The 25,272-nt window shown below is 39.7% G+C and overlaps 1 protein-coding gene across 12 annotated transcripts in view; it reads left to right on the top strand.

Moving 5' to 3' along the window:
• Nucleotides 1-5,183: 5,183 nt before the first annotated feature.
• The window catches only part of kmt2e (lysine (K)-specific methyltransferase 2E), a 40,189-nt gene continuing 20,100 nt past the window's right edge, over nucleotides 5,184-25,272 (top strand). For 11 of the 12 annotated variants that reach the window (XM_037760102.1, XM_037760100.1, XM_037760096.1 and 8 more), the window contains exons 1-2: nucleotides 5,184-5,549; nucleotides 19,844-20,028. In XM_037760102.1, coding sequence (XP_037616030.1) covers nucleotides 19,958-20,028 — 71 coding nt within the window. In that variant the 5' untranslated portion in view covers nucleotides 5,184-5,549; nucleotides 19,844-19,957. Of the gene's footprint in view, nucleotides 5,550-7,505; nucleotides 7,525-19,843; nucleotides 20,029-25,272 lie in introns of those variants that run through there. The other variant, XM_037760093.1, reaches the window with a different exon arrangement.

Here is a 25,272-nt window from a genome sequence, read left to right as displayed (position 1 = left end):
TTTTTAAGATATGAATAGTTTTGTCTATAAAATGTCAAAAAATAATTGAAAAATGTACAGAATCGTCTTCAAAAACCAAAATACATTTAATTTTATAATAATAGAATAATAATTAGGAAAATAATAATTCCATTTCTTTCATAAATATAAAGAAATTAGGCTTTTTTTTGGGTAAATTTACACTTGTGAATGTGGAACTTCGCGAGAATTAGAATTAAATTAATAAGAAAAAATGCTTTCTATCTGCTGCTGTGGATGTGAATTGAACTTCACTCAGGATGTGAAAGACAGGAAATAATAACACTGTGTCGTGAACGCGCACGACAGCGCCGCCGCCCCAAGAGTGCGCGACCTCGCGAACCCGTCGTGCACTACTCACAAGAAAGAAATCCTCGACGCCATCTTGTTCCCAGTCGTTACCTAACGCCAACAAATTAACATCAAGGAAGTCGCTCTTTTTTACATATATATATCGCTCAACGCAAATTTTACAACGTCGTGTGCAAAATAAACACCGTTATGTCGACGCCATTTACCATTTTACCCAGTTTCCCGCATGTTTTAACGAAGATAAAGACACACAAACACGGGTAGGTTTGTTACCATAATGGCGCCTGGTGGAAGATTGCTCTCCGGTTGCGCCCCTCTCTCCTCTCAGCTCAGAGCCCGCCCACAAATACTAGCTGCATGATGTCATCAAGTTTCCTCTACAAAAAAAAAATATATATATAAAAAATATATATATAAAAAATAAAAAATATATAAAAAAATATATAAAATATTTATATTATATATAAAATAAATATAATATAATATATATATTTTTATATATGTATATATATATATAATATATAAAAATATTATATAAAAAATCATAATATATAAAAAAATATGTATAGAATTTTTTTTTTAATTATTATTTCAATATGGCAGTATACATAGTAACAGCAGAAAACATTAAAAACATTTACATACAAAAGAAGCATAGCGAAAACATAAATAAAAAGAGCTGTGCCAAACAAAAGGACAACAGAAATGAAACAAAATCAACATTAAAAAAAAAAACACAATAAAAAAAAATAATAAAAAAACACAATAAAAAATAATATAAAAAAACAATAAAAAAAATAAATAAATAAATTCAAAAGTGTAAATTTACCAAAAAAAAAGCCTAATTTCTTTGTATTTATGAAAGAAATGGAATTATATCTGTTAACAATTTCTTCTTCACAAAATAAAAAAGCAATAAAAAACAATGAATGTATGCAATATCTTTAAAGTTTTTAAGTGAAATTATTGTCATACTCGCTTTTTTTTATTGTTTTTTTTTATTTTATGTTGGCTTTTATTATTATTTTAAAATGACAGTATACATAGTAACAGCAGAAAAAACATTTACATACAAAAGAAGCATAGCAAAAACATAAACAAAGAGCATGTGCCATACATAAAAGGACAACAGAAATGAAACAAAACAAGTGAAATTATTGTCATACTCTCCCTTTTTTTTAATTATTTATTTATTTATTTATTTATTTCCTCAAAAATATTATCCTCTCCTGGAAAAATCTGACCCGTTTCACAGCATCCTCCAACAGCCGTTTACCGTTAACATTTCCCCTTAAGAAGCGTCTTTTAACGTCCAGTTCAGTCTAAACGGTCCTTCTTCCACTACCAGCTTTACTTCTAACAGCCCTGTCTGTCTGTCCAGTGCAGCAGCAGTTGCAGCGGTCCTGCTCTACTGCGCATGTGCGGGTGGATGCGGTTGTGGGGGTGGAGGAGGTGGGGGAGGGTCAATAGATGGAAAGGATGAGAACATCCTCTCTCAAACATATGATGTCAAAGGGATTTCTTACAGACATATTTTCTGGAAATTTGACAGATTCACCACAACAATAAAAGCTGTCATAAAAAGACTGCTAAGAATTATTTCTTTTCTGTGTCAAACATGCCTCAGTTTACGCCCCTATAATAAGGTTGTTAAATAAATCAAAAGGGTTGTAAATTGCAACTACTACTATGAGGCATAACACAGACACAAATAACATATAGAGGATTTGATTTTTTTTTTTTATAAATTCCTTCCTACAGCTGTCCGACTCCACAACCAGCACTGCTCCCAGTAGACCACTTACTCTACTTAAAAACTGACAATAACCTGATATTTTCAGGTGGAATTTCATTCATTCATTTCATTCTCACTGTGCAATATCATTTTCCACTTGTGCAATTTTGTTAATAGTCTGATTATTTGCAATACTGTGCTATTTTTTATACTTCCTTCGATTTAGAATGGTTCATATTTTGTTACACTTGTTTAGCTATTTTTTACTGTGTTAGCTGATGCTTGTTGTTTTTTGCACTATCCCCTTTGCTGCTGTACACTGCAAATTTCCCCACTGCGGGACTAATAAAGGAATATCTTATCTTATCTTATAAACAAAGTAAATCCAGTGTGAATCATATAAAACATGTAGGTTTTAGTGTGTGTGGTTTATTAGGACAAGTTCAGTAATGTTGTACCCCCTGTATAGGTCTGTTTTCTTTGTCCTTGACTTAATCTTATTGGTCAGTGTTTCCATTCCTAACATCAGTTCAATACACAAAAACGCTGCTCTTGTGTAAGGGGTTACATAACAGCTTAGTTGCCTCCTCCTGCGTTGGGTAGTGGATTTAGGTGCTTCTTTTCAGCCATGCCAGTGGTAAAAATCAAGGATTTTGGTCCAAAATAGGCACATTTTGGATTCATAGATAGATAGATAGATAGATGTACTTTATTGATCCCAAATTGGGGAATTAAAAAAAAAAAGTTAAAGCAGCTGGTTATCTAAGCAATGTACAGCACACAATAAATATACATATCAACACTAGAGATAATATCACAATACACAATATAAAGAATATTAGAATACACTATAAAAATATGAACATAGAATAACAATAACCTACTATATACACCAGCAAAGTACTATAAGTGTGCAAATTACAATTTTGTTTTAAAATAAAATAAGATGAGGTAGTAAATCAATGTGCAAATTATATGCAAGAGAGTAAATATAAGTGTCACAAGCATTCTGCATTAATAAACAATCTGGTCTGGCCTACTCAGCCCACCTTTTGGGAGTCAAATCTATATATATTTTTAATAAATCAAAAGCATTGTACATTAAATGAAATATAATCTGGCTATGTGGGTTCATGCTGAGGCAAAATACTCCTTAAGAGGAAGGAGAGGAAAAACAAAAACCTCCTGATTAAAAACATTCCCACAGCTGACTTCACTTTCAAAAAGATCATGAAGATTGCACGGTGCATGAATGTAACCAGAACACCACATGCAAATGAATGTGCTGCATGATTGGGGGCTATTTTTATCCTAACACAAAACAATTATTAAACCACCTGTTATACTGTATATGACTTAAGCAAGTTTAATCATCACTTATAGGCAAGGCAAGGCAAGGCAGCTTTATTTGTATAGCACATTTCAGCAACAGGGCATTTCAAAGTGCTTTTCATAAACATTCAAGAACATTGCGACAAAGTGCAAAAGAACATTAAGACATAATTAAAACAGTTATAAAATCATAAAAACATTAAAGATTAGAAAATTAAAACAAGCTAAAAATAAAAGCTAGGATAGAAGCTGAAATAGAGTATAACACACAAGAGTAAAAGCTCCAGTGCGTCAGATAATTATATAAGTATTGCACAGCATCAAATAATTGTTGCACAGAGTGATCAGCATATGTTATTGCACATATCCGTAGCAGTAGATTTACAGTATTTACATTGCACAAAAGTGACACAAAAGTTATTGCACATTTACATTGCACGTGTTCAACTCAGACAGAGGAGATGTCAGAGTTCAGGAGGTTTATGGCAGTTGGGAAAAAGGTTGGTATGGTATGATTATAAGGCATAACACAGACACAAATAAATAACATACAGAGGCTTTGATTTTGTTTATATAAACAAAGTAAATCCAGTGTGTATCATATAAAACATGTAGGTTAGTGTGTGTGGTTTATTATGACAAGTTCAATAATGTTGTATGGTATGGTCTGTATTACCCCTTTTTGTGCAATGTAAATACTGTAAATCTACTGCTACGAATATGTGCAATAACATATCCTGATCACTCTGTGCAATAATTATCTGATGCTGTGCAATAATTATATAATTATCTGACAGACACTTTGTGGAATAATCTGGCTATTTTTATCCTAACAAAAACAATTATTAAACCACCCGTTATATATGACTTAACCCTCCTATTATCTTTGGGGTCAATTTGACCCCATTCAATGTTTAACGTCTCTAAATAAATGATTGACATCATTTTTTTTGCTTCATATTTAATGACTTTTCCTAATTTAATGGGGACAACTGGGTAAACATAAAATTAAAATGATATGTTTTCAATGTCCTGTACACATGCTGTACGCATCGGTGTTCTTTGGGGTCAATTTGACCCCAGGCTGTTTTAGCTGTATAAAACATATAAGAAATATCAACATTTTACACACATTTGTTTTGGATGATATTGAGGTCACTATAACATGCAACTTTATAATCTTCAAAAAGCTTTAGGGCCCTAACCTAACATAACCATAACTGTAGTAGTGCGAGAACCACTGATAGTTCACACGACATGGGGGAGGGGAAACATCATTCTTGCTAGAACTTTGATATTTCCCCACGCTTTGGGGGCGGCAAAATATGGTTCCCGTGAAGATATTGATTTTATTTAAAGGGCTATTTAGGTAGTCAACAAACAAACATGAAGTACCTAACACACAAACTTGGGTAACAATTTTAATTATAATCATTTTCTGGAGGTTTAAATTGCTGGGGTCAAATTGACCCCAAGGATAAAAGATGTTAGTAAATTTGAAGGTAACAGGAGGGTTAAGCAAGTTTAATTTATCACTTATCAATGATTTCATTTTCTAAGGTCCAAATGTCTCTAGTAATTGTGCAAATAGTGCAGGGCTGCAGCAGCACAAGGTAAATCTGTTAGACATAAATAGTCTTGAGAGGATATAGAGTCGTGGACGCGCACGGAGCGGAGCGGAGCGCGGTCCCGGTGCTGCCCCTGTGAAACCGGCTGGGCAGCCCCGCAGTGTGTGGAGGCGGAGCCCCGGTTTAGTGATGGAGGAGGAGGGAGGTGGAGGAGGAGGCGGAGTCTCTCCAGTCCTGGCAGGGCCGCCATTTTTGCAAAGGCAAAAGAGACTGCTTTGAGGGGATCTAATTTCTAAAAAGTCTACCGATGACTAGCGCACAGTTTTAACCTATTCCGACTTGATTTACAGCCACATTTACTGTCACCTCGTAGAACAAGAAGCCGGGGATTTTACCACAGCAAAGTACTCCTTTAGAAACACCTTTAAATGCTAAACACTGTAAAGCTTTGCTGAGGGGATCCGCAGTGTGTGTTTGCACACAAGTATTGTTTTGGTTGTTGGAAAGCTGTGTGGAAGGAAAAGCGACGGGGGTCTTTACCCAGGTTATCTGCTCTTCACATCCTCCAGAGTGGACATAAAACGGTGAGTAAACTGCATTTAATGTAGTTGTAGGAGGAGAGCACAAATCCGAGGCTATTGTTGGCTTTAGTTAGCTCTCATCATGCTGAGTTTAGCTTAGCTAGCTAGCTTTATCAACACCACTCGGAGCTTGTATATATTATATCCTTATTCCTAACATATGTGCCTTTAATTATAATGTGTAACTATGTTAAGTTTCCAAATACAAAGTGTCAAAGTTGGCCAGGAGTTGCTAACTAACGCATGCTACTAGTAGCTTAAATTAGCTTTGACACATACCTCCTCTTTTCAATAAGTGTGGTCATACAAAACAAAGTTATCTAGCTTAATTAGTATGTACAGGTCCTGTTGTGATTATTATTTATAGTTAAAGCGAGCCTTTTAACGCCAAATGTACAACATTATGGTGAGAAGGGAAAAAGCTGCAATTAGATTAATGGCTGTCCCATATAGATAGTCCTCATAATGTCTTCACTACAGCAAGACACGGTCAACAACAGATGAACAGCAGTGAACTTGTGTGCTTAATTAATACATTATTTGACTAAAGTAGAAGGACTTCATGGTCACACTGCAGGGGCCATGTTGCGCACAGTTTTAGTGTAAATAATGTGACCTAATATAACGCAACCCGCTTTATTTTCAACCAGTTATATATTTACTTTACATTAGATTAGTCCGTGCAGCTGTCAGCAAACGCGCCAGTACCTCTGTTGCTTGATTAGTGTAAATAATGTGACCTAATGTAACGTTTGCAATACTTAGCCAGCATGAAAACACCACATTTAAGTAAGAAGAAGCAAAATGTGTGTCGTGGTGGTGGCTCCTCTCACCCTGCTTACCAGAGCACAGGATTACCTTTAGTTTCATACACACTGTTATAAAGCACATTTTAACATGCATGTAAACACATATTTTAGTCCCGTTATGTCCTCAAACTGTTATAAAAAATTGCGCAGTAATCTACTGAGCCTTTTATGGCATCGTGGAGATAAACCCACGTGTATTTAACGACGTGTATTTTTGTTATTAAAGTATAATCACTTAATTTAGATTCAGGGTGTATTGAGTTCTGCAAGCTGTTGGGGTTGGGGTTGGGGGAGGGGGGTGCTCCATTTGGGATCCCCAGTCATACAAACTCCATCTCCATAATGAACTATACTGGCACTATTGCGACCTGAAATCACCGTTTATGTGCAATCGACTCATTTGCCCCCCAAAAGTAGTTGATGTTTCCTGTCTTGCGACGAGCCCCAAGTATTAATCCACAGCTTTATCTACGCATTAGCTTGCCGTTAGCTTTTCGAACGGTCGTTGCTAGGTTTATACGCTTGCCGTTATTTTTGAACGTTTACTTCCAACGGTCGGTTAGCTTGCAGTTAGATTTTCCAACGGTCGGTGCAAACAGCCGACTTTGCTAGCTTTATACGCATTAGCTCGCCGTTAGCTTTTGAGCGTTTACGTCCAAGGGCCAGTGCTAGCTAACCTTACTATGCTAGCTTTATCTACGCATTAGCTTGTCGTTAACTTCGAACGGTCGGTGCTAGTTGCCGTTAGATTTGAACGTTAGCTTCCAACGGTCGGGTGCTAGCTTTATCTACGCATTAGCTTGCCGTTAGCTTTTTGGAACTTTTACTTCCAACGGTCGGTGTTAGCTCACATTGCTAGCATTAGCTTGCAGTTAGCTTTGACCGTTTACTTGCAACGGTAATTTTTGTTTACGGTCCAAAAATGAACATTGTGTTAAACGTATCGTTTTCTGCCATATTTGTTTAAAAAAAGTCAAATGTAAAGCGTATTCAATAAGTAATTTTAAAGCGGGCTTCGCTACTCTGACTTTAGCCTGCTGCTACATTTCCAGAGAGGCCGTCGCTGCTGCTAGCCCGATTAGCTTTGTTAGCTCTGCTGTTCGACGGAACTCACAAACAAGCCTTACTGGTAACAACACAGAGACTGTACCGACAGAGTGATACTTAAGGTAGAGTGTATGAAAGAGGCGATTGAATGCATTCTTGGGGGGATTTTCCTCCCATGGCCGAGGCTCCCCTTTGCCACACGGAATATGTCTCGCAGTCCCTGAGAGAAAAAAGCGCTATGAAAATGGCGACAGCAGCCAGGGTGTTGTGGTAACATAATAGCAACGTTGTTACCCTCCACACCCCTATCGGCAGGACTGACTGCAGCGCCGACATACTCACTGGGAAGCAACTACACAACACATTTACTTCATAACAATAACGTCAAACAATCCGACATCATGCATCGATAATACTGCGTTTTTTGTGTCTTGTCGTGGTTACAATCACTGACGCTGTTGTTGTGCCTATTCCCAAAACGAGTAACATAGTACCCCTGTTACATGCGTCACTGCTTATGCTCCTGTTTTCGTGCTGTAATGTTAAATTATGGGACAAGAGGTTTATTATCATAGAAAATTACACACAAGTACTGCACAAAATACTGTAAAGAGCACATTTATATACTGTTTGATGGCTTCATAACATTGGTACACAAACATTGTCAAAATACATATCTGCAGCCTCATATCACCTCCAAACAATATGTAGTTTGTCCCCTGCACCCATGGTTTACTGTTTAGCATGTATCCCCTTTAGTGTGGTAGAAATGCTCTCAATATTTTATAGAAGTTGGATGTGAGCTGGTTAATGTTAAATGATGGGACATGAGGTTTATTATCATCGAAAATTACTACACAAGTACTGCACAAATAGTGTAAAGAGCACATTTATATACTGTTTGATGGCTTCATAACATTGGTACACAAACATTGTCAAAATACATATCTGCAGCCACATATCACCTCCAAACAATATGTAGTTTGTCCCCTGCACCCATGGTTTATATTTCCTCTTTACTGTTTAGCATGTATCCCCTTTAGTGTGGTAGAAATGCTCTCAATATTTTATAGAAGTTGGATGTGAGCTGGTTAATGTTAAATGATGGGACATGAGGTTTATTATCATAGAAAATGACTACACAAGTACTGCACAAATAGTGTAAAGAGCACATTTATATACTGTTTGATGGCTTCATAAAGGTACACAAACGTTGTCAAAATACATATCTGCAGCCACATATTACCTCCAAACAATATGTAGTTTGTCCCCTGCACCCATGGTTTATATTTCCTCTTTACTGTTTAGCATGTATCCCCTTTAGTTTGGTAGAAATACTCGCAATATTTTATAGAAGTTGGATGTGAGCTGGTTAATGTTAAATGATGGGACATGAGGTTTATTATCATAGAAAATGACTACACAAGTACTGCAAAAAAAGTAGCCATTAAGGAGCCATCAAAACGTATATAAATGTGCCCTTTACACTATGTAAAGAGCACATTTATATACTGTTTGATGGCTTCATAAAGGTACACAAACATTGTCAAAATACATATCTGCAGCCACATATCACAGCCATCAAACAGTATATAAATGTGCTCTTAACACTATTTGTGCAGTACTTTTGTAGTAATTTTCAATTTTACATTAAAATTCAAAATGCTTATTATTAACCAGCATAACTAACCATATATGGATACATATCTGCAGCCACATATCACCGCCAAACAATATGTAGTTTGTCCCCTGCACCCATGGTTTATATTTCCTCTTTACTGTTTAGCATGTATCCCCTTTAGTGTGGTAGAAATGCTCTCAATATTTTATAGAAGTTGGATGTGAGCTGGTTAATGTTAAATGCTGGGACATGAGGTTTATTATCATAGACAATTACTACACAAGTACTGCAAAAATAGTGTAAGTGTTTTTAATTTATAAGGGACATGTAATGTTTTATACATCTGGTGAATATAATCTAATTAATTTGAATTCCATATATGTGTTTTGCATAAAGTTCCTTTTGTTAGCACTTCATTTTGAAAACTGGACGTAGTCTCACGTGTATATTTCCTCTAACTTTGCCAAGTTCATCGCTAGCTCTCCCATCAGCTCCATTTGATCGTATTTACCATAAATATCAGTATATGGGTGCTCTACAGTTTTAGCGTCCGCTGATTTGACCACGGAGATGAGTGACGGCTTGCTTGACCGCACGTTACCGTAATATGATAACGTTTCCTGTCCATGACAGAGTTAGCATGCAGCTTTAGCCGTGATGTCTAGCTCTGCTTTTCCTGGCAGTGTGTGGAACCACAAATGTTTCCATCCTTTACTGTATGTGTAGTGTTTATCACTTTGGATTTAATATGTGAGGGTTGTATACATGCCGACCCTCCGTATTCTACATTTTGGCTTGCAGCGGTCTGTTTTGGTTGACAGATACAGAACGGATATGACGATGCATCGCCGACATACTCACTGGGAGGCAACTACACAACACACGTTTTTTTTTTTATTTTACTTCATAACAATAACGTCAAACAATCCAACATCATGCATCGATAATACTGCACTTTTTGTGGCATGTCGTGGTTACAATCACTGATGCTGTTGTTGTGCCTTTTCCCAACACTAGTAACATAGTACCCCCTGTAACATGCGTCACTGCTTATGCTATTGCTCCTGTTTCGTGCTGTAATGTTGTAAATGATGGGAACATGAGGTTTATTATCATAGACAATTACTACACAAGTACTGTAAAAATACTGTAAAGAACACATTTATATACTGTTTGATGGCTTCATAAAGGTACACAAACATTGCCAAAATACATATCTGCAGCCACATATCACCTCCAAACAATATGTAGTTTGTCCCCTGCACTCGTGGTTTGCATTTCCTCTTTACTGTTTAGCATGTATCCCCTTTAGTGTGGTAGAAATGCTCTCAATATTTTATAGAAGTTGGATGTGAGCTGGTTAGTTATGCTGGATAATAATAAGCATTTTGAATTTTAATGTTGGTTAAGGAGGATAGTTTGATGTTTGTACTGAGTGTAAAGATCAGTGGAATATTAAATTTGCTTTAGCTAAAGTAGACTTAACCTAAACAAACATTTATTAGACATAATAAAATGCAAAAAATGTCCCAGTCAGTGTTTTCATCTGATATTTATATTTAGCAAGGTAATATTACAGCCTACAGTTGTACTGCATATATTTAAAGTACACAATAGTAAAAAAGAAAATCGCCTTGATCACATCAAATACTAATCTTGCATATTCCCTCATATAATAGGATATGTTTAAAATTGAATGCCCAGGATAGTGGTTTCAAGCCTTTGGGCTCTCACAAAGCCCTGCGATGGTATGGCACAGCTGGCCTTTCCTCTACGTCACCCTGTGGGACAAACTTTGGCACTTTATTCAGCTGAAATGCCTGTTCATGACTTTTGCCAAGTTGTTTTTTTCTCTTTTCCTCCTGATAATTTTAATGTCGGTTCAGTGAAGAAAAGGAAAAAAGGTTATAGTCGCTGAAGCAAATTGAACCACAAATATGCTTAGTTATATTGTACTTCAAACTATCAACAACATACATGTGATTTACATGACTCTAAACAGCTGATTAGCTGTCGGGTGAAGATGTTGTATTGTTGTCAGTGTGGGCCATCAGTGTTAATGGATGTTTAATATGAAGGTGCTTGTTTGACTAAAGCACCAGGCAGTAGCAGCATGAGGCCTTCAAACCATACCATGTGAACGGTAGACAAAAGAGGGTCAGTTAAACTCACTTTATCATTATTCATATCATAAACATCGCTAAGCACTTGAATGGTCTGTATAGCTTCTGTCGTTGTAATGAAGTTCAGCTGCCTGTGGATATGGTTCACATAATAGTAAGTGCCAAAGGGTCTTCTCTTGTGTGGAGGTTTTATTACTACTAGATGAGTATGCTGTGCTTAATCAGTCTCCGCTACATAATACACAAAATCCCCAGCCATCTTGTTCTTCCTTGTAAAGGAGCAGAGGCCTCTGTGCTGATACTCACTCCCTTTTTTCCTCTGTCTACATGACATTGGAGCTGAAAGTGGTAAATACCTGACTGGCTGTATATATATGCCTGGTTGCCTTGTGCAGCAGCAAAGTGTGTTTGCTTGCTTTGTTGACAGAGATGGTGACGGGAGGTGAGCTGCTGCCACTCCCCCCTCTGCCACAGGGACAGGGCACTCTGGCAGGGCAGCAGGGAGTCATAGTGGTCTCCGATGACACACCTTTCCTCTCACCCTAACCCCTAGACAGACTCTCAGGCACACATACGATCAAATATCCAGCACTAGGTTTCGGACGATACACCTATCTCCTGATTTGATACAATCACGATACTTTGGTGCCGATTCTACAAGTATTGCGATTCAATATTATGATTTATTGCGATTTTTGTTAACTTTTTTTAACACTAGACCATGGGAAAAAGTTAAATCATACACTTCTAGGGACTTTTACTTTGGAAAATATCTTAATTAATTTATTCAAATGTTTGATTTTCAGCATGTATGTAGTCAGAGATGTCCTGAGGTCAAATATATCAGCCATTGTCAGGAATTATTTATTATTTTTTTCCAGAGACAAGACATTTCCCTCACAAATTAGTAGCATTTTCTTTTTAATTTATAAAGTACATGTAATGTTTTATACATCTGGTGAATATAATCCAATTAATTTTAATTCCATATATGTATTTTGCATACAGTTTCTTTTGTTCACACTTAATTTTGAAAACTGGATGTAGTCCCACGTGTATACTTCCTCTAACTTTGCCAAGTCCATCGTTAGCTCTCCCGTCAGCTCCGTTTGATTGTATTTAACATAAATGTCAGTATATGGGTGCTCTAAAGCTGTAGTGTCGGCTGATTGGACCACTGAGATGAGAGTGACGGCTGGCTTGACCGCACGTTACCGCTATATGATAACGTTTCCTGTCCATGACAGTTAGTATGCAGCTTTAGCCACGATGTCTAGCTCTGCTTTTTCTGGCAGTGTGTGAAACCCCAAAAGTTTCCATACTTTACTGTATGTGTAGCGTTTACTACTTTGGATTTAAAATGTGAGGGTCGTCTACATGCCGATCCTCCGTTTCTACATTTTGGCTTGCAGCGGTCTGTTTTGGTTGACAGATACAGAACGGATATGACGTCCCGTTACTCAGACTGCAACAATAAAAGCAGTAACTTCCTTCTATCTCTGCACAGACTCTAAGGAAGCAAATATATTGATTCTGGCATTAAAAAAAGCAATTTCAAAGTTTAAAAAAAAAAAATCGTGATACATAGGTGAATCAATTTTCCCCACCCCTAGTGCACAGGATGTCTATTGGTGTATTGACATAGTGACAGGGCAGATTAAGGCCTTAGACTCTCTCTTTGACACTCCTCCTGCACTTGGAGGAGCTCCCCTTGTTATTGTGCTCTTTCCTGTCTCCAGACAATAAACTCTCATCCCTGAAACAGTAGCCCGTCTGTGTAGGTGAAGTGTACGTCTCTGTAGATACGCACCTCACCATGTGGGGCTCCCTGGTCTCCAGTGATCACACTTGTGTGGTACCCAGACCCGGAGAGACCCAGAGACAAAGCGGGCCCAGCACAGTCACATGGTATCCCAGCTGGGAGCAGAAGCCAGGGCTCAGGTGACCTGTTTTTGTGCTGCTAGCTGGGCCGTAACAGATCCCTCTTTAAGCTAGCGAGCTGCCTCCCCGACAGGTGGCTCTAGGGCTGCTGAGGCTGCAGCCCTGCTACACCTTCCTAGCCTTCTTCCTGTTGCTGCGCCTGTGTTACAATAGCATTCGAGCTTGAGGCAGGATGGGCCGAATAAAGAGGGGATATGCCATCAGTGTCGGTGATGTAACGGCACTGCGGTCAAGGCGTGAAATTGATCCTTGAACAATGCTGTAATGGGACCTGAGTGGCTCTTACAGTTCTTTTGCCCTGTAGATGCTGAGTTGCCTCTCCTCATTTTCTCTGGACACACATGCACATTTTTAGTTAGCTGCACTTTACATTCTCTAAATGCTGTAATTAGCTTCCAGCTGCTTATGTGCCTGCTCTGACAACCAGATCAGCCTGCACAAGCTCAGTCACACAGATGCAGTGTAATGTAACAAGGGGTGGGGAAAAAATCGATCACCTATGGATCACAATTCTTTTTTTACGATTTGAAATTGATTTTATAATGCCAGAATCAATATATTTGCTTTATTTGAGTGTATACGGAGGTCAAAGGAAGTTACCGCTTTTATTGTTGTAGTCTGAGTAACATGACGTCATATCCGTCCTGTATCCATCAACCAAAACAAACTACTGTGAGTCAAAACACGAAGGGTCTGCATGGATGTGACCTGCACCCTCACATTTTAAATCCAAGGAGGTAAACACTACACATCCAGTAAAGGATGGAAACACTTAGGGCTTTACACATTGCAGGAAAAGCAGAGCTAGACATCACGGCTAAAGCTGCATGCTAACTCTGTCATAGACAGGAAATGTTATCATATAGCGGTAACGTGCGGTCAAGACAGCCGTCACTCGTATCTCAGTGGTCAAATCGGCCGACGCTACAACTGTGGAGCACCCATATACGGACATTTATGTTAAATGCATTTAAACGGCCCCGATGGAGCTGACCATGGATGTATAAAGAGAACGGAGCTGACGGGAGAGCTAGCAATGGACTTAGCAAAGTTAAGGGAAGTATACACGTGTAACATCGTCTGGTTTTCAAAATGAAATTTTAACAAAGGGAACTGTATATACAAAATACATATATGGAAATAAGATTGATTGGATTGTATTAACCAGAAGTATGAAACATTACATGTCCCTTATAAATTAAAAAGAAAATATCACTAATTTGTGAGGGAAATGTGTTTTATTCTTTGATTTTTGGGTTGCTGGAAAAAAATATAATAAATAATACCTGACTATTACTGATATATTGGACTTCAGGACATCTCTGATTACATACATGCTGAAAATCAAACATTTTAATGTATTAATTTTGAGATTTTCCAAAGTAAAAGTCCCTAGAAGTGTATAATTCAACTTTTTCCCATGGTCTAGTGTTAAAAAAGTTGACAAAAATCGCAATAAATCGTAATATTGAATCGAAACACATATCGAATCGACACCCAAGTATCGTGATAGGTGTATCGTCTCAGCCCTACTGTCTTATTTGCTAATGTTTAAAGGAACTCACCTTTGACCACAGAGAGCCTGGCTGTGATACTCTGTAAGCAGCAGTGAGAGGGAGATGGAGAGATCGTGCCCCGGGGGTTCTCTCGAATAGACATTACTCAGACTACAGGAGGGCTGCCCCAGCTTTGCTGCCAGATCCTGTTCCTACTGACTTTAACTCGCTCACTCCCTGGCTGTTTGAACTGAGCACAGAGGATAGTGTTTTGTCCTTGGGATGCTGCATTAGGATTATATGTCTTCTCACATTCATATAAAAAGTCTCCATGCTGATAAAACACTTGGCAGAAGGTACCAAGCTTGTTGTGATGCACTTTTGAGTTGCAGCACCATGCCCACTGTGATATAGACATGTAATGTAGCCCTGAAAACCTCCTAAATGTTCTTTTGAGTCTATCAGCCTGCTGCACTGCTGGCCCTTCTCCTTTATTGTTAACTAGTTGCTACTTATAGGACACCAGGGCTGCAATTAACAATTATTTTCAGTTAATTTGTATATTTTGTACGTCTCTACAGCTTTACATTACGATTTTGCATTCAAACTGCACCTTAGTTTTATTCCTTTGTACATACTCACTTCCGTATTTATTTATTACTTGTATAAAGAGCCATTACAACTCAGCAGTGTGTAATATCTTACTGTTTTTGTACTTACTGTTTAATATGTGTTTGCACCGTCAGGACTGCTGTTTAATTTCGACAATAAAGGATTTCTTCCTAGAAACAAGATTTTACACAAATAAACACATTTCTCCTCTAAACCTCTCAAATGGTTTCAAGTAAATAAACCAAAGAGGTGAAATATCTGTTCTTTCACAAAAAAAGCAAAGATAGAGACACAGTAACTTAAAATAATGCTATAAATTTGTGTAGCAGAACACTCTTTTTGTCATACATTACAATATATCTGTTACATGGGCCATTTTCCAGCAGAATGAGTACATTTACCTTTCATACTTAAAGTACATTTTGCTGATTATTTTAATTGTCGATTATTTTCTTGATCATCGATTAGTTGTTTGTTCTATAAAATGTCAGAAAATGGTGAAAAATGTCAATCAGTGTTTCCCAAAGCTCAAGATGACGTCCTTTTAATGTCTTGTTTTGTCCACATCGCAAAAATATTCACTTTACTGTCATAAAGGAGTAAAGAAACCAGAAAATATTCACATCTAAGAAGCTGCAATTTGATTTTCTTTTTCTTAAAAAATGACTCAAACCGATTTTTATCAATTATCAAAATAGTTGGCAATTAATTTAATAGTTGACAACTAATCGATTAATCGTTGCAGCGCTATAGGACACTGCAACACTGCTGTCTCCTCATCATCTGACTCCTAAATGAATGGCATGAGGTATTGGCTTGTAGCACAGTTCCTATTGTGGCCACAAAATTGCTTGCATCCATATCCCCCCGCTGTATTGATGTATGACTTCACCTTCAGTGCTGGAGTGCAGGGGGAGAGCTGGCAGCCATTGGGCACACTGATTTATGAAGGACAGGGCAGATGCAACGTGTCCCACTGTGGGTAACACCGTGAAGAAGAGGGCCAGGCCTACATTCCATGTGGGTCATGCTTCTTCCTGTGTACATATATGAGTTTGTTTTATCCGTTTGTTTATGAACTGAGTCATTGCAGCCAGCCATGAGGACGGTGTGAAGTCACATCAGCTTGGCATGTTGGGATCCCTCATTTTCCTACTTATCGAAAAACATAATCTGCCGAGACTTGGCTGCGAAAACGAGAATGAAAACACAAACAGAGCAGTGGTAATAAACGGAGGAGAGAGGAAAGCTGTTGTTTGTAGCGGCATGGTTTGTGAGTGCGGCGGTGTGGGTTTTCCCTCACTGACTTCAGTGCGGTTCGGTCTTAAAAGGATAGTTATTCCCCCACACAATGACGTGACTGTGTCCCCTCGCTGAGGGAGGGACTGGGTTACGCTGTGTGCTCCACTCTGCCACCCAGAGTCCACCAAGGTTTAGGGCTGTGTAGCGTCACTGTCAGACAGACCCCGTGTACACCTCCCCCACCCCGCTGCCCTCTGAAATGGAGGGGCTGTGGATGATTTCTAAAGCTCCCTACAGCTCAAGGAAATCTGTTCAGAGACGCAAACCTTTTCCATCCTGTGGCTTGTTTTTTACGCTACATGTCCCTCTTCTACTGTGCATGCTCCCCCTTTTCCCCACCCCTCGCTCCTCTTGCTTCCATAACAGCAGTGGATCTGGCCAAAGGTGACTTTAAATGGTCTCTTGTAATTAGGAACTGCGACACTCCCCTTCCCCTTCGCTCTGCGTTACAGTCTCAGGTTTATTTAGGAAATGCACAGAGGAGGGAGAGAAATCCGGCTGGGCGGGGTGACTGGGCACAGTATGGGAAGGGGGGGGGGTGGTATTTTCTTTTTTCTTTTCCTTTCTTTGGCTGCGTTTCTCCGGCGTGATGGACAGCTCTTCGAGAGGAAGTAGGAGGAGCAGTCCCAGCGCAGTTCAGATTTAGTCAGGAATGCTGCTGTACTGTACTTGTTTTTCTTTTTTCCACCCGCCCTTTGTCAGTCTTGACTGTGTCTGGGCTGCAGCACAGTTGCACGTATGTTTGCACACTTCCTTGGAGAGAGGAATGTTTGAAAGGACAGAGCAAGAGGTTATCTGTAAGCGTGAGCTTGTGCGTATGCATTCCTTAGTTGTGACAGCAGGATTCCCTGGATGAAGTGGAGACGAACCTAGTGGACGAGGGAACAAACAGGCAGCTTCGGAGGAAAGCTATTTACCAGAGCTAAAACATACTGGGCCTCTCAGATGATACAAAGGAGGGGGAGTCTGTTATTTCAGTGTTTTTGGCAAACCGGCCAATCCTCGTTGAAGGAAAGTGTCCTGCTTACATCAGGTTCCATCATGAAATGCCTCTGCCAGTGTTAAAGCCCTGAAATGGATTCACATATGTATCGCAATATTCTTTTACGATTTTGAAATTGATTTTTTAATGCCAGAATCAATACATTTTTTTCATTTGAGTCAGAGGTAGAAGGAAGTTACCGCTTTTATTGTTGTAGTCAGAGTAAGGTGATGTCATATCCGTCCTGTATCCTTCAAACAAAACAAACCGCTGCGAGCCGAAACTAGAGAGTAGAAAACGGCGGAGGGTTCGCGAGGATACGACCTGCACCCTCACATTTTAAACCTAAAGTGGTAAGCACTACACATACAGTAGAGTATGGAAACACTTCAGGTTTCACACATTTCAGGAAAAGCAGAGCTAGACATCATGGCTAAAGCTGCATGCTAACTCTGTCATAGACAGGAAACGTTATCGTATTGCGTTAACATGTGGTCAAGCCACACCAGCCGACGCTACAACTGTAAAGCACCCATATACTGACATTTATGTTAAATGCATTCAAATGATGGAGCTGACCATGGATGTATAAAGAAAACGGAGCTAACGGGAGAGCTGGCGACGGACTTGGAGAAGTTAGCGGAAGTAAACATGTCTGACATTGTCCAGTTTTCAAAATAAGATGTTAACAAAGGGAACTGTATATACACAATACATATATGGAAATAAGATTGATTGGATTATATTCACCAGAAGTATAAAACATTACATGTCCCTTATAAATTAAAAATAAAATACCACTAATTTGAGAAAGAAATGTCTAAAAATTAAACATTTTTACTGTATTAATATAGATATTTTCCAAATTAAAAGTCCGTAGAAGTGCTTGATTCAACTTATTCTCATGGTCTAGTGTTAAAAAAGTTAACAAAAATCGCAATAAATCGTAATATCGAATCGCAATACATATCGAATCAGCACCCAAGTATCGTGATAGTATCGAATCGGGAGATAGACGTTTCGTCCCAGCTCTACTGTTTAACCCAGTGCCCACATAATCAGAGGAGTATTTGAAACCCATCAGTAGCCTTGGTTGACACACAGACACACGGGGGTCTTCTTCCTGCTATTAATTAGGCCTGGAGCTGACAGCTGTCATGTCTGCGAGCCTCTCACCAGTCCTACTGGCTCAAATAGTGCATTTGGGTGAATTAGTACCTGAAATTACTATTTAAAGAATCTCCTGTTGTGTGTTTCTCCCCTGTGAGGTATGAGTTTCCTTGACAGAGGCCGTGTAGTCAGGGTCGACATCTGAGCAGGTTCCCTGGAGAGAGATGTTTATGTGTCGACATGCATTTTTGCAAGTGCTTCAGAGGACATGGTTAGGCCAGAACGGGCAGATATCTCCATAGACGTGCAGAGACATGATGGTGTGATGGTGTGTTATTACTTGTGTGAAGCACTCAATACATGACATCTCACATGTACACCCGGAGCCATGATCTGAGCCTTTTGTTTGGCCCGAGCAGGCGGAGGTGTGACCTCCAGCCTATTTTGTCTCGACATCTGTCCCTCCCATTAATCCCGCTTATCAACAGAGCTCTGTGTATCAGGGGCAGCCACACTGACACACATGCTCCCGTCTGGATTCACATCACACACAAATACATGGCTTAATATTCCCATCAATACTATCGCTAGTGTATAATTTATGAGTCCGAGCCGGGGACCAAAGGGACACTACAGCCATCGACTGACTCCTAATGCAGTTAATTATTGATGGCTTGATCTTAAAGCAGCTTTTTCAGTGTGAATAGCTAGAGAATGATCAAAATGTAAGCTTTCCTATCAAAAAGTATTTTATTGGGATGTGTGAGGGCTCAGAATAGAGCAGTCCTCTCCAGTCGAAGGGGGGAAAAATGGCCTCTGTGTTGCGTTTTTTCCTCCCTCCTTTCATGGCGGCTGGCTGCTCTGTGTGCTCTTGCTCCCCTTTGTGGGAGCTTTCTTACAGTGCAGCCTTCCTGGCAGATGTAGAGGTCGCTTTAGCGCAGATCACAGCAACTTTACAATATTGCATCCTCTTGCTTTTCATCAGTCAATACCTCAGCTTTGTCAGGGGAAATTCCTTCCATGTCAAACACTGTTCTTGGTCTGAAAGTATGAATCATTTCAATGCATCAACATGTGCTGGAAATACCCCGTTTTCACTATGATTTGTAATTTCAGGTTTGCAGCCTTGCAAGCGCTTTTGTTCTTGGTGTGAAAGAAATTACACATTGTTGAAGTGATCATCACTGTATGATGCCTCTACACAATACTAACTGATTTTTCTTTGTTCCCATTCTCTTTTGTCTCCATGTTCAGGCCTTGTGGATGCACTTAGATGTCTGCAATGACTGCTGTGGCTGGCATGCCTCAGTGTTTTGGACTCCCATTCTCTGGACTCAGTAGGACAAGAACTGATCAGCAGAGAACGTCATGAGCATAGTCATCCCAGTAGGGGTGGACACTGCAGACACCTCATACCTGGACATGGCTGCGGGCTCAGAGTGAGTAACACCAAGCCGTGACAGTTCACACCTTGTATGCCCCAACACTTCCTCATTTTCTCCCCTCATTCTTACATACCATCTTTGGTCTTTGCCAAAAGTTCATTCTCAGTTTCACTGCCACTGTTAGGGCTGCACAACATCTTATAAAAAGAGCTGTATTTCCCTTTTACTATATATGTATATTTATCCATAGCCAGACAATGCAACAATCCATCAGCCCAACTTTGTTTGCTTGGTCTATTCATAGATTTTCATGACAGAGCAATTTTATGTTTAGCTTCAAGTAAACAGAATATAACCATCTTCTTATTTGTATTATTAAGCCTACAGTTTACTGGAAAACATCCAAAAATACACAATTTAGGGCATAGTGGAAGCTCCTCTCCAATCCTCCTGTATGGTTGGGCATTCCCAAAGGCAATGCAACAAGTTACCTTCATATATACCATATATGATACATACATCAAGTATATAAGGGTTAATGCGATGGAGTAAAACTGGAGTAATGTATAGTTTCATTGTCCATTTGTACTGAAGCAGTTCGAACCGAGAGTTTATAGTTTGGACTTGAGATTGTAAACAAATATCCTGCCATTCTTCTACTGTTATTTCTTCATTGAAATCTGAACACCAAGCAGTCCTTTTATCCTCCTGAAGATTCCTTTACTGCGGCTACAATAATTTGGTACAATCGGCATACTTGGCCACCTGCCTCATAATGGCTTCGGGTCATTCTTAAGTGTTAGGATATGGCAGAACTAGGAAGTTTTGTGTCTTTGCTATGAAGTTCCTATTTGGAGGTATTTTGAAAAAGTGCTTTGGATCAGGGCTGCACAATTAATCGAATATCAATCGCGATCACGATTTTGACTTCCCACAATTAAATGAACATGAATAAATTCAATTTATATAGCGCTTTTGAAGGACTCAAAGACGTTTAAAATGCGTCGCTCATAGAAAACTCCGCTGCATATCAAATCAAGCACTTCATAAACTAACAGCCAGCGATCGAGATGCTTTGGCTTCACTTTTGGGGAGCCGTCATGCCGCTTCGGGCGCCCCCTACAGTGGCAGCCTGTGAGAAACAATCCTGAATGTTGCGGCTGCAGTGCGGATTTGAAAAGTGATAGGGCTGTCCCCAATACCATTTTTTGGGCTTCGAAGCTTCAGTGAGAAATATTCAAAGCTTCGCGGAGCAGCGCAGCGAAGCAAGCGGACATGTTATTTTGTCTTTCCGTCTCCATTTCCCCCGTTTCAGTGTAGACACCGCACTACTGTACACATACGCACCTCTACACACAACAAACAGCGGTATCTGTTTGAGAATAACTAATAATAATTAATGTTGTGGGATTATTCCTTATTTCATGGGCTATTTTGGAATGTATACATTATTATTACATACGTATGTATGAATGTATGTATGTATGTATGTATATACCTATAAAAAATGTAAATTAACTATTCGAATAGTGATTTGGAGGTTGAATACTATGGCAACGGTCGAAGCTTCGAGGCAATCGGATCAGCCCCAGTGAAAGCAGTGGTCTGTGTATTTAAATGTGAAAGTGCAATGAAAATATTTTGTCGCTAAAATCGATCATCAAAATAATTATGATTATCATTTTGGCCATAATCGTGCCGGTACACTGTTCTCACCACTCTTTGGCTTGTTTGCACACATGCATTTGACACTTAGTTGATGTAATATACTTTCCTCTGCCCCCTCTCCTCTGAATATGCCCAACATGCCTTCTATAATGACCAAAGCAGCTGTATTATCTTTTTCTTAACTCCACGGCTTGGTTCAAACCTCTCTTTCCACATACATCTCCTCTCCCACGTTCACAAAGTTACTGTTAATGAGATTTTTCAGTTCATGGAAGCAAGGCCCCTCTGGTGTCTGCTCTAATGGACAGTTCAGTCTTGCCATTGATTATACTTGCACTGCTCATCACATAAACTCAGCTATTTACTACATCTGAGCATGTGAAACTGACAGTAAGCCTATAATGTGGATGTATGTGACACATGCAAACCAGCGTACACCACATAATTTTCCTTGATCCTTCACTAATGCTATAGCCGGATGTTTGCACGTGTACGCTGCATTGAGTCAGTAAAACAGAAATGGTGCATGGCGCCATGGCAACAAGCCTCCTAGCGCCCCTCCTCTCTGTTTCCTATAGTCTCGTCAAGGACATCGGCTTTTTCTGGTCAACTACATGAAGCTTCTCGTATGACTAAAGAATAACACACGTCATCAACTTATGGAGGGGCTCCTGTCTCTTTAAAAGAGAGAGAGATACCTCCTCTCGGCCTTCATCAGAGCTGTTGCCGTGACAGCTTGTGTTGCCATGGTATCTGTCCCCTCACTCCCCTCCCTCCCCTCTGCACTGCGCAGGGCCTGTTGCCATGGTCACTGGCCTGAGTGACAGGTGGCCCTCACATAGACATGGCGTCTTAAACAGTCCCACCGCGCCCGCCCCCCTTCCTCCGCTCCACGGTAGGAGTAAACCCCTCGCCTTGACTCTCTCACTCGCTCTTTGTCCGCCCGAGCTCTGCGTCCGATCGCCTGCTGCAGCTTTATTCAAAAGCAGATAACAAGCTTGAAAGGGGCTTCCACCTGCTGCTGCGCAGGTCCCATCCAGACCAGAGGGACAGAGCGTAGCTGGACGCACACACACATCTCTTTGACGTATTGTGCCAGCCGAGTCTGGGATACTGGTTACTCACCAGCGAGCCAGCGTCACGTCCCCTTCCACATCCCCCTGAAGTCTGCAGCAGCGTGACCAGCTGTTGGCTAACGCAGTGTGTGTGTGTGTGTGTGTGTGTATCCACAGCTACACACACACACAAGAGCTCGGCGTGCGCGCACACGCCGACAGAATACGTAGTGTTGCCATGGCAGCAAGTGGGAGCTCTTTAGGAGTGAAGGCGTTGCCTCTGGCTGTTCAGTCAGTGTGCTGCTCTTTTTCTCTCCTGCTGTTGATCTCTCCATTCTCCACGCTCGTCCACTCTGCCTCTTCGCCCTCTCTCAGCAGGTGTTTGCATTTTAAATCACATCTGTTCCTTGTTAAATACTCTTGACAAAGCTATAAATAGGGCATATCTAGCTGCACGCCTCAATTTGAACTTCAAGAAATTCCAAAAATGTAATTTCTTTCTCTCACTCATCATCTTTTCATGTGCATGACGCCATAGCTGTTCATGTTCAAGTCTGATCATGACTGCCTGTATGTCTATATGTGTCCTCCCATTCTCTAGGCCCTCCTTTCCACTTCCCAGGAGGAGTGGAGACATGAATGATACAAACCCTCCAGCTATGAACACATAAATTCAAACACGCTTACTTCCTTTCCACTGAACAAGCTGCCTCACATGTTTGCCTTCTGTATGTCTTTCTGCCACTGATTCACTGGTAGGTCAAAAGCCCTATTCCTTTATAAATATTTTCCTCCCTTAACCAATGATACAAGCCTTTACCACATCTTAAAACCGTGTATTATAAAATACTAGGGCTGGGACGATACACCTATCTCCCGATTCAACACTATCACGTATTGCGGTTCTATATTACAATTGTGTTTTTTGTTTTAACTTTTTTAACACTAGACCATAGGATAAAGTTAAATCATACACTGCTAGGGACTTATAATTTGGAAAATATCTAAATTAATACGGTAAAAATGTTTGATTTTAAGTATGTATGTATGTAGTCTGACATGTCCGGAAGTCAAATATATCAGTCATTGTCAGGCATTATTTATAAAAAAAAATTCAGCAACCCAAAATTCAAAGAATAAAGACATTTCCCTCACAAATTAGTGGTATTTTTGTTTTAATTTACAAGGTACATGTACTGTTTTATACTTCTGGTGAATATAATCCAATCAATCTTATTTCCATATATGTATTTTGTATATACAGTTCCCTTTGTTAACACCTTATTTTGAAAATCAGACGTAGTCACACGTGTATACTTCCGCTAACTTTGCCAAGTCTGTCTCTAGTTCTCAACATCAGCTCTGTTTTCTTTATACATCCATGGTCAGCTTTGTGTTATTGTATTTACCATAAATATCAGTATATGGATGCTCTACAGTTGTAGCGTCCGATTTGACCACGGAGATGAGAGTGATGGCTGGCTTGACCGCATGTTACCGCAATTCGATAACGTTTCCTGTCCATGACAGAGTTAGCATGCACCTTTAGCCATAATGTCTGTAGTGTTTACCACTTTGGATTTAAAATGTGAGGGTGAAGGTAATATCCACGCCGACCCTCTGACGTTTACTACTTTGTCGTTTCGGCTCATTGTGTTTTGTTTTGGTTGACGGATACGATATGATGCCAAGTTACTCAGACTACAACAATAAAAGTAGTAACTTCCTTCTACCTCAGCAAAGACTCAAATGAAGCAAATATATCGATTCACGCATTAAAAAATCTATTTCAAAATCACAATACATAGGTGAATTGATTTTTTCCCCACCCCTACTTCCTTCCTTCCCACTGAACATGCTGCCTCACTTGTTTGCCTTCTGTATGTCTTTCTGTAACTGATTCACTGGTAGGTCAAAGCCCAGTTCCTTTATAAATAATTTCCTCCTTTAACCAATGATATAAGCCTCGACCAGATCTTATAACCATGTATTATAAAATATAGACTTTGATCTGGTTAATCATTAGTTAGTGAGCCTCCTGAACTCTCTCTCAAGTATGATTTCAAACTCTCACCCTATCTTTTAAGCCAGGTTCTTTCCACACACTCAAACAGTTTAGATTCCTCTGTGTGGCAGTTAATCTGTTGTGCACACACACACCTTACCCTGGTTCCGCCTCCAGACCTCATGCATGCACTTACGTTTTCACTTTGACAGTGAATACTTGAGCGGCAACGCACACAGGAAGTGTTGCACATTGCTCTTACGGCATGCAGCAAGAGCGATAGGGCTGAGAAGGGCTCACGCAGGTATCGTATCACCACTTTACCTTGGGACTCTTGTTTGAAATTTCACTTAACACTTGCTCCAGCTACATAATTATTATTATCTTCAAATGGTTGCTTTTCACTGTACTTTTCTGGATCAAAATATGGCGGCTATGGAGTCACAAAGCTGAACAGTTTTAGAGAAATGCTGCATGGCCTGTTCAGAGTCCCTGTAGTGTTTTAATCTTTTGTACCCATCTTACTCTGTGAACCTGAGAGGCCGTCCAGTATGCTTAGTGAGATTTTCT

Source organism: Sebastes umbrosus, chromosome 23 (assembly GCF_015220745.1).
Source record: "Sebastes umbrosus isolate fSebUmb1 chromosome 23, fSebUmb1.pri, whole genome shotgun sequence".
NCBI lineage: Eukaryota > Metazoa > Chordata > Actinopteri > Perciformes > Sebastidae > Sebastes > Sebastes umbrosus.
This window is presented reverse-complemented; position numbering and strand designations above follow the sequence as displayed.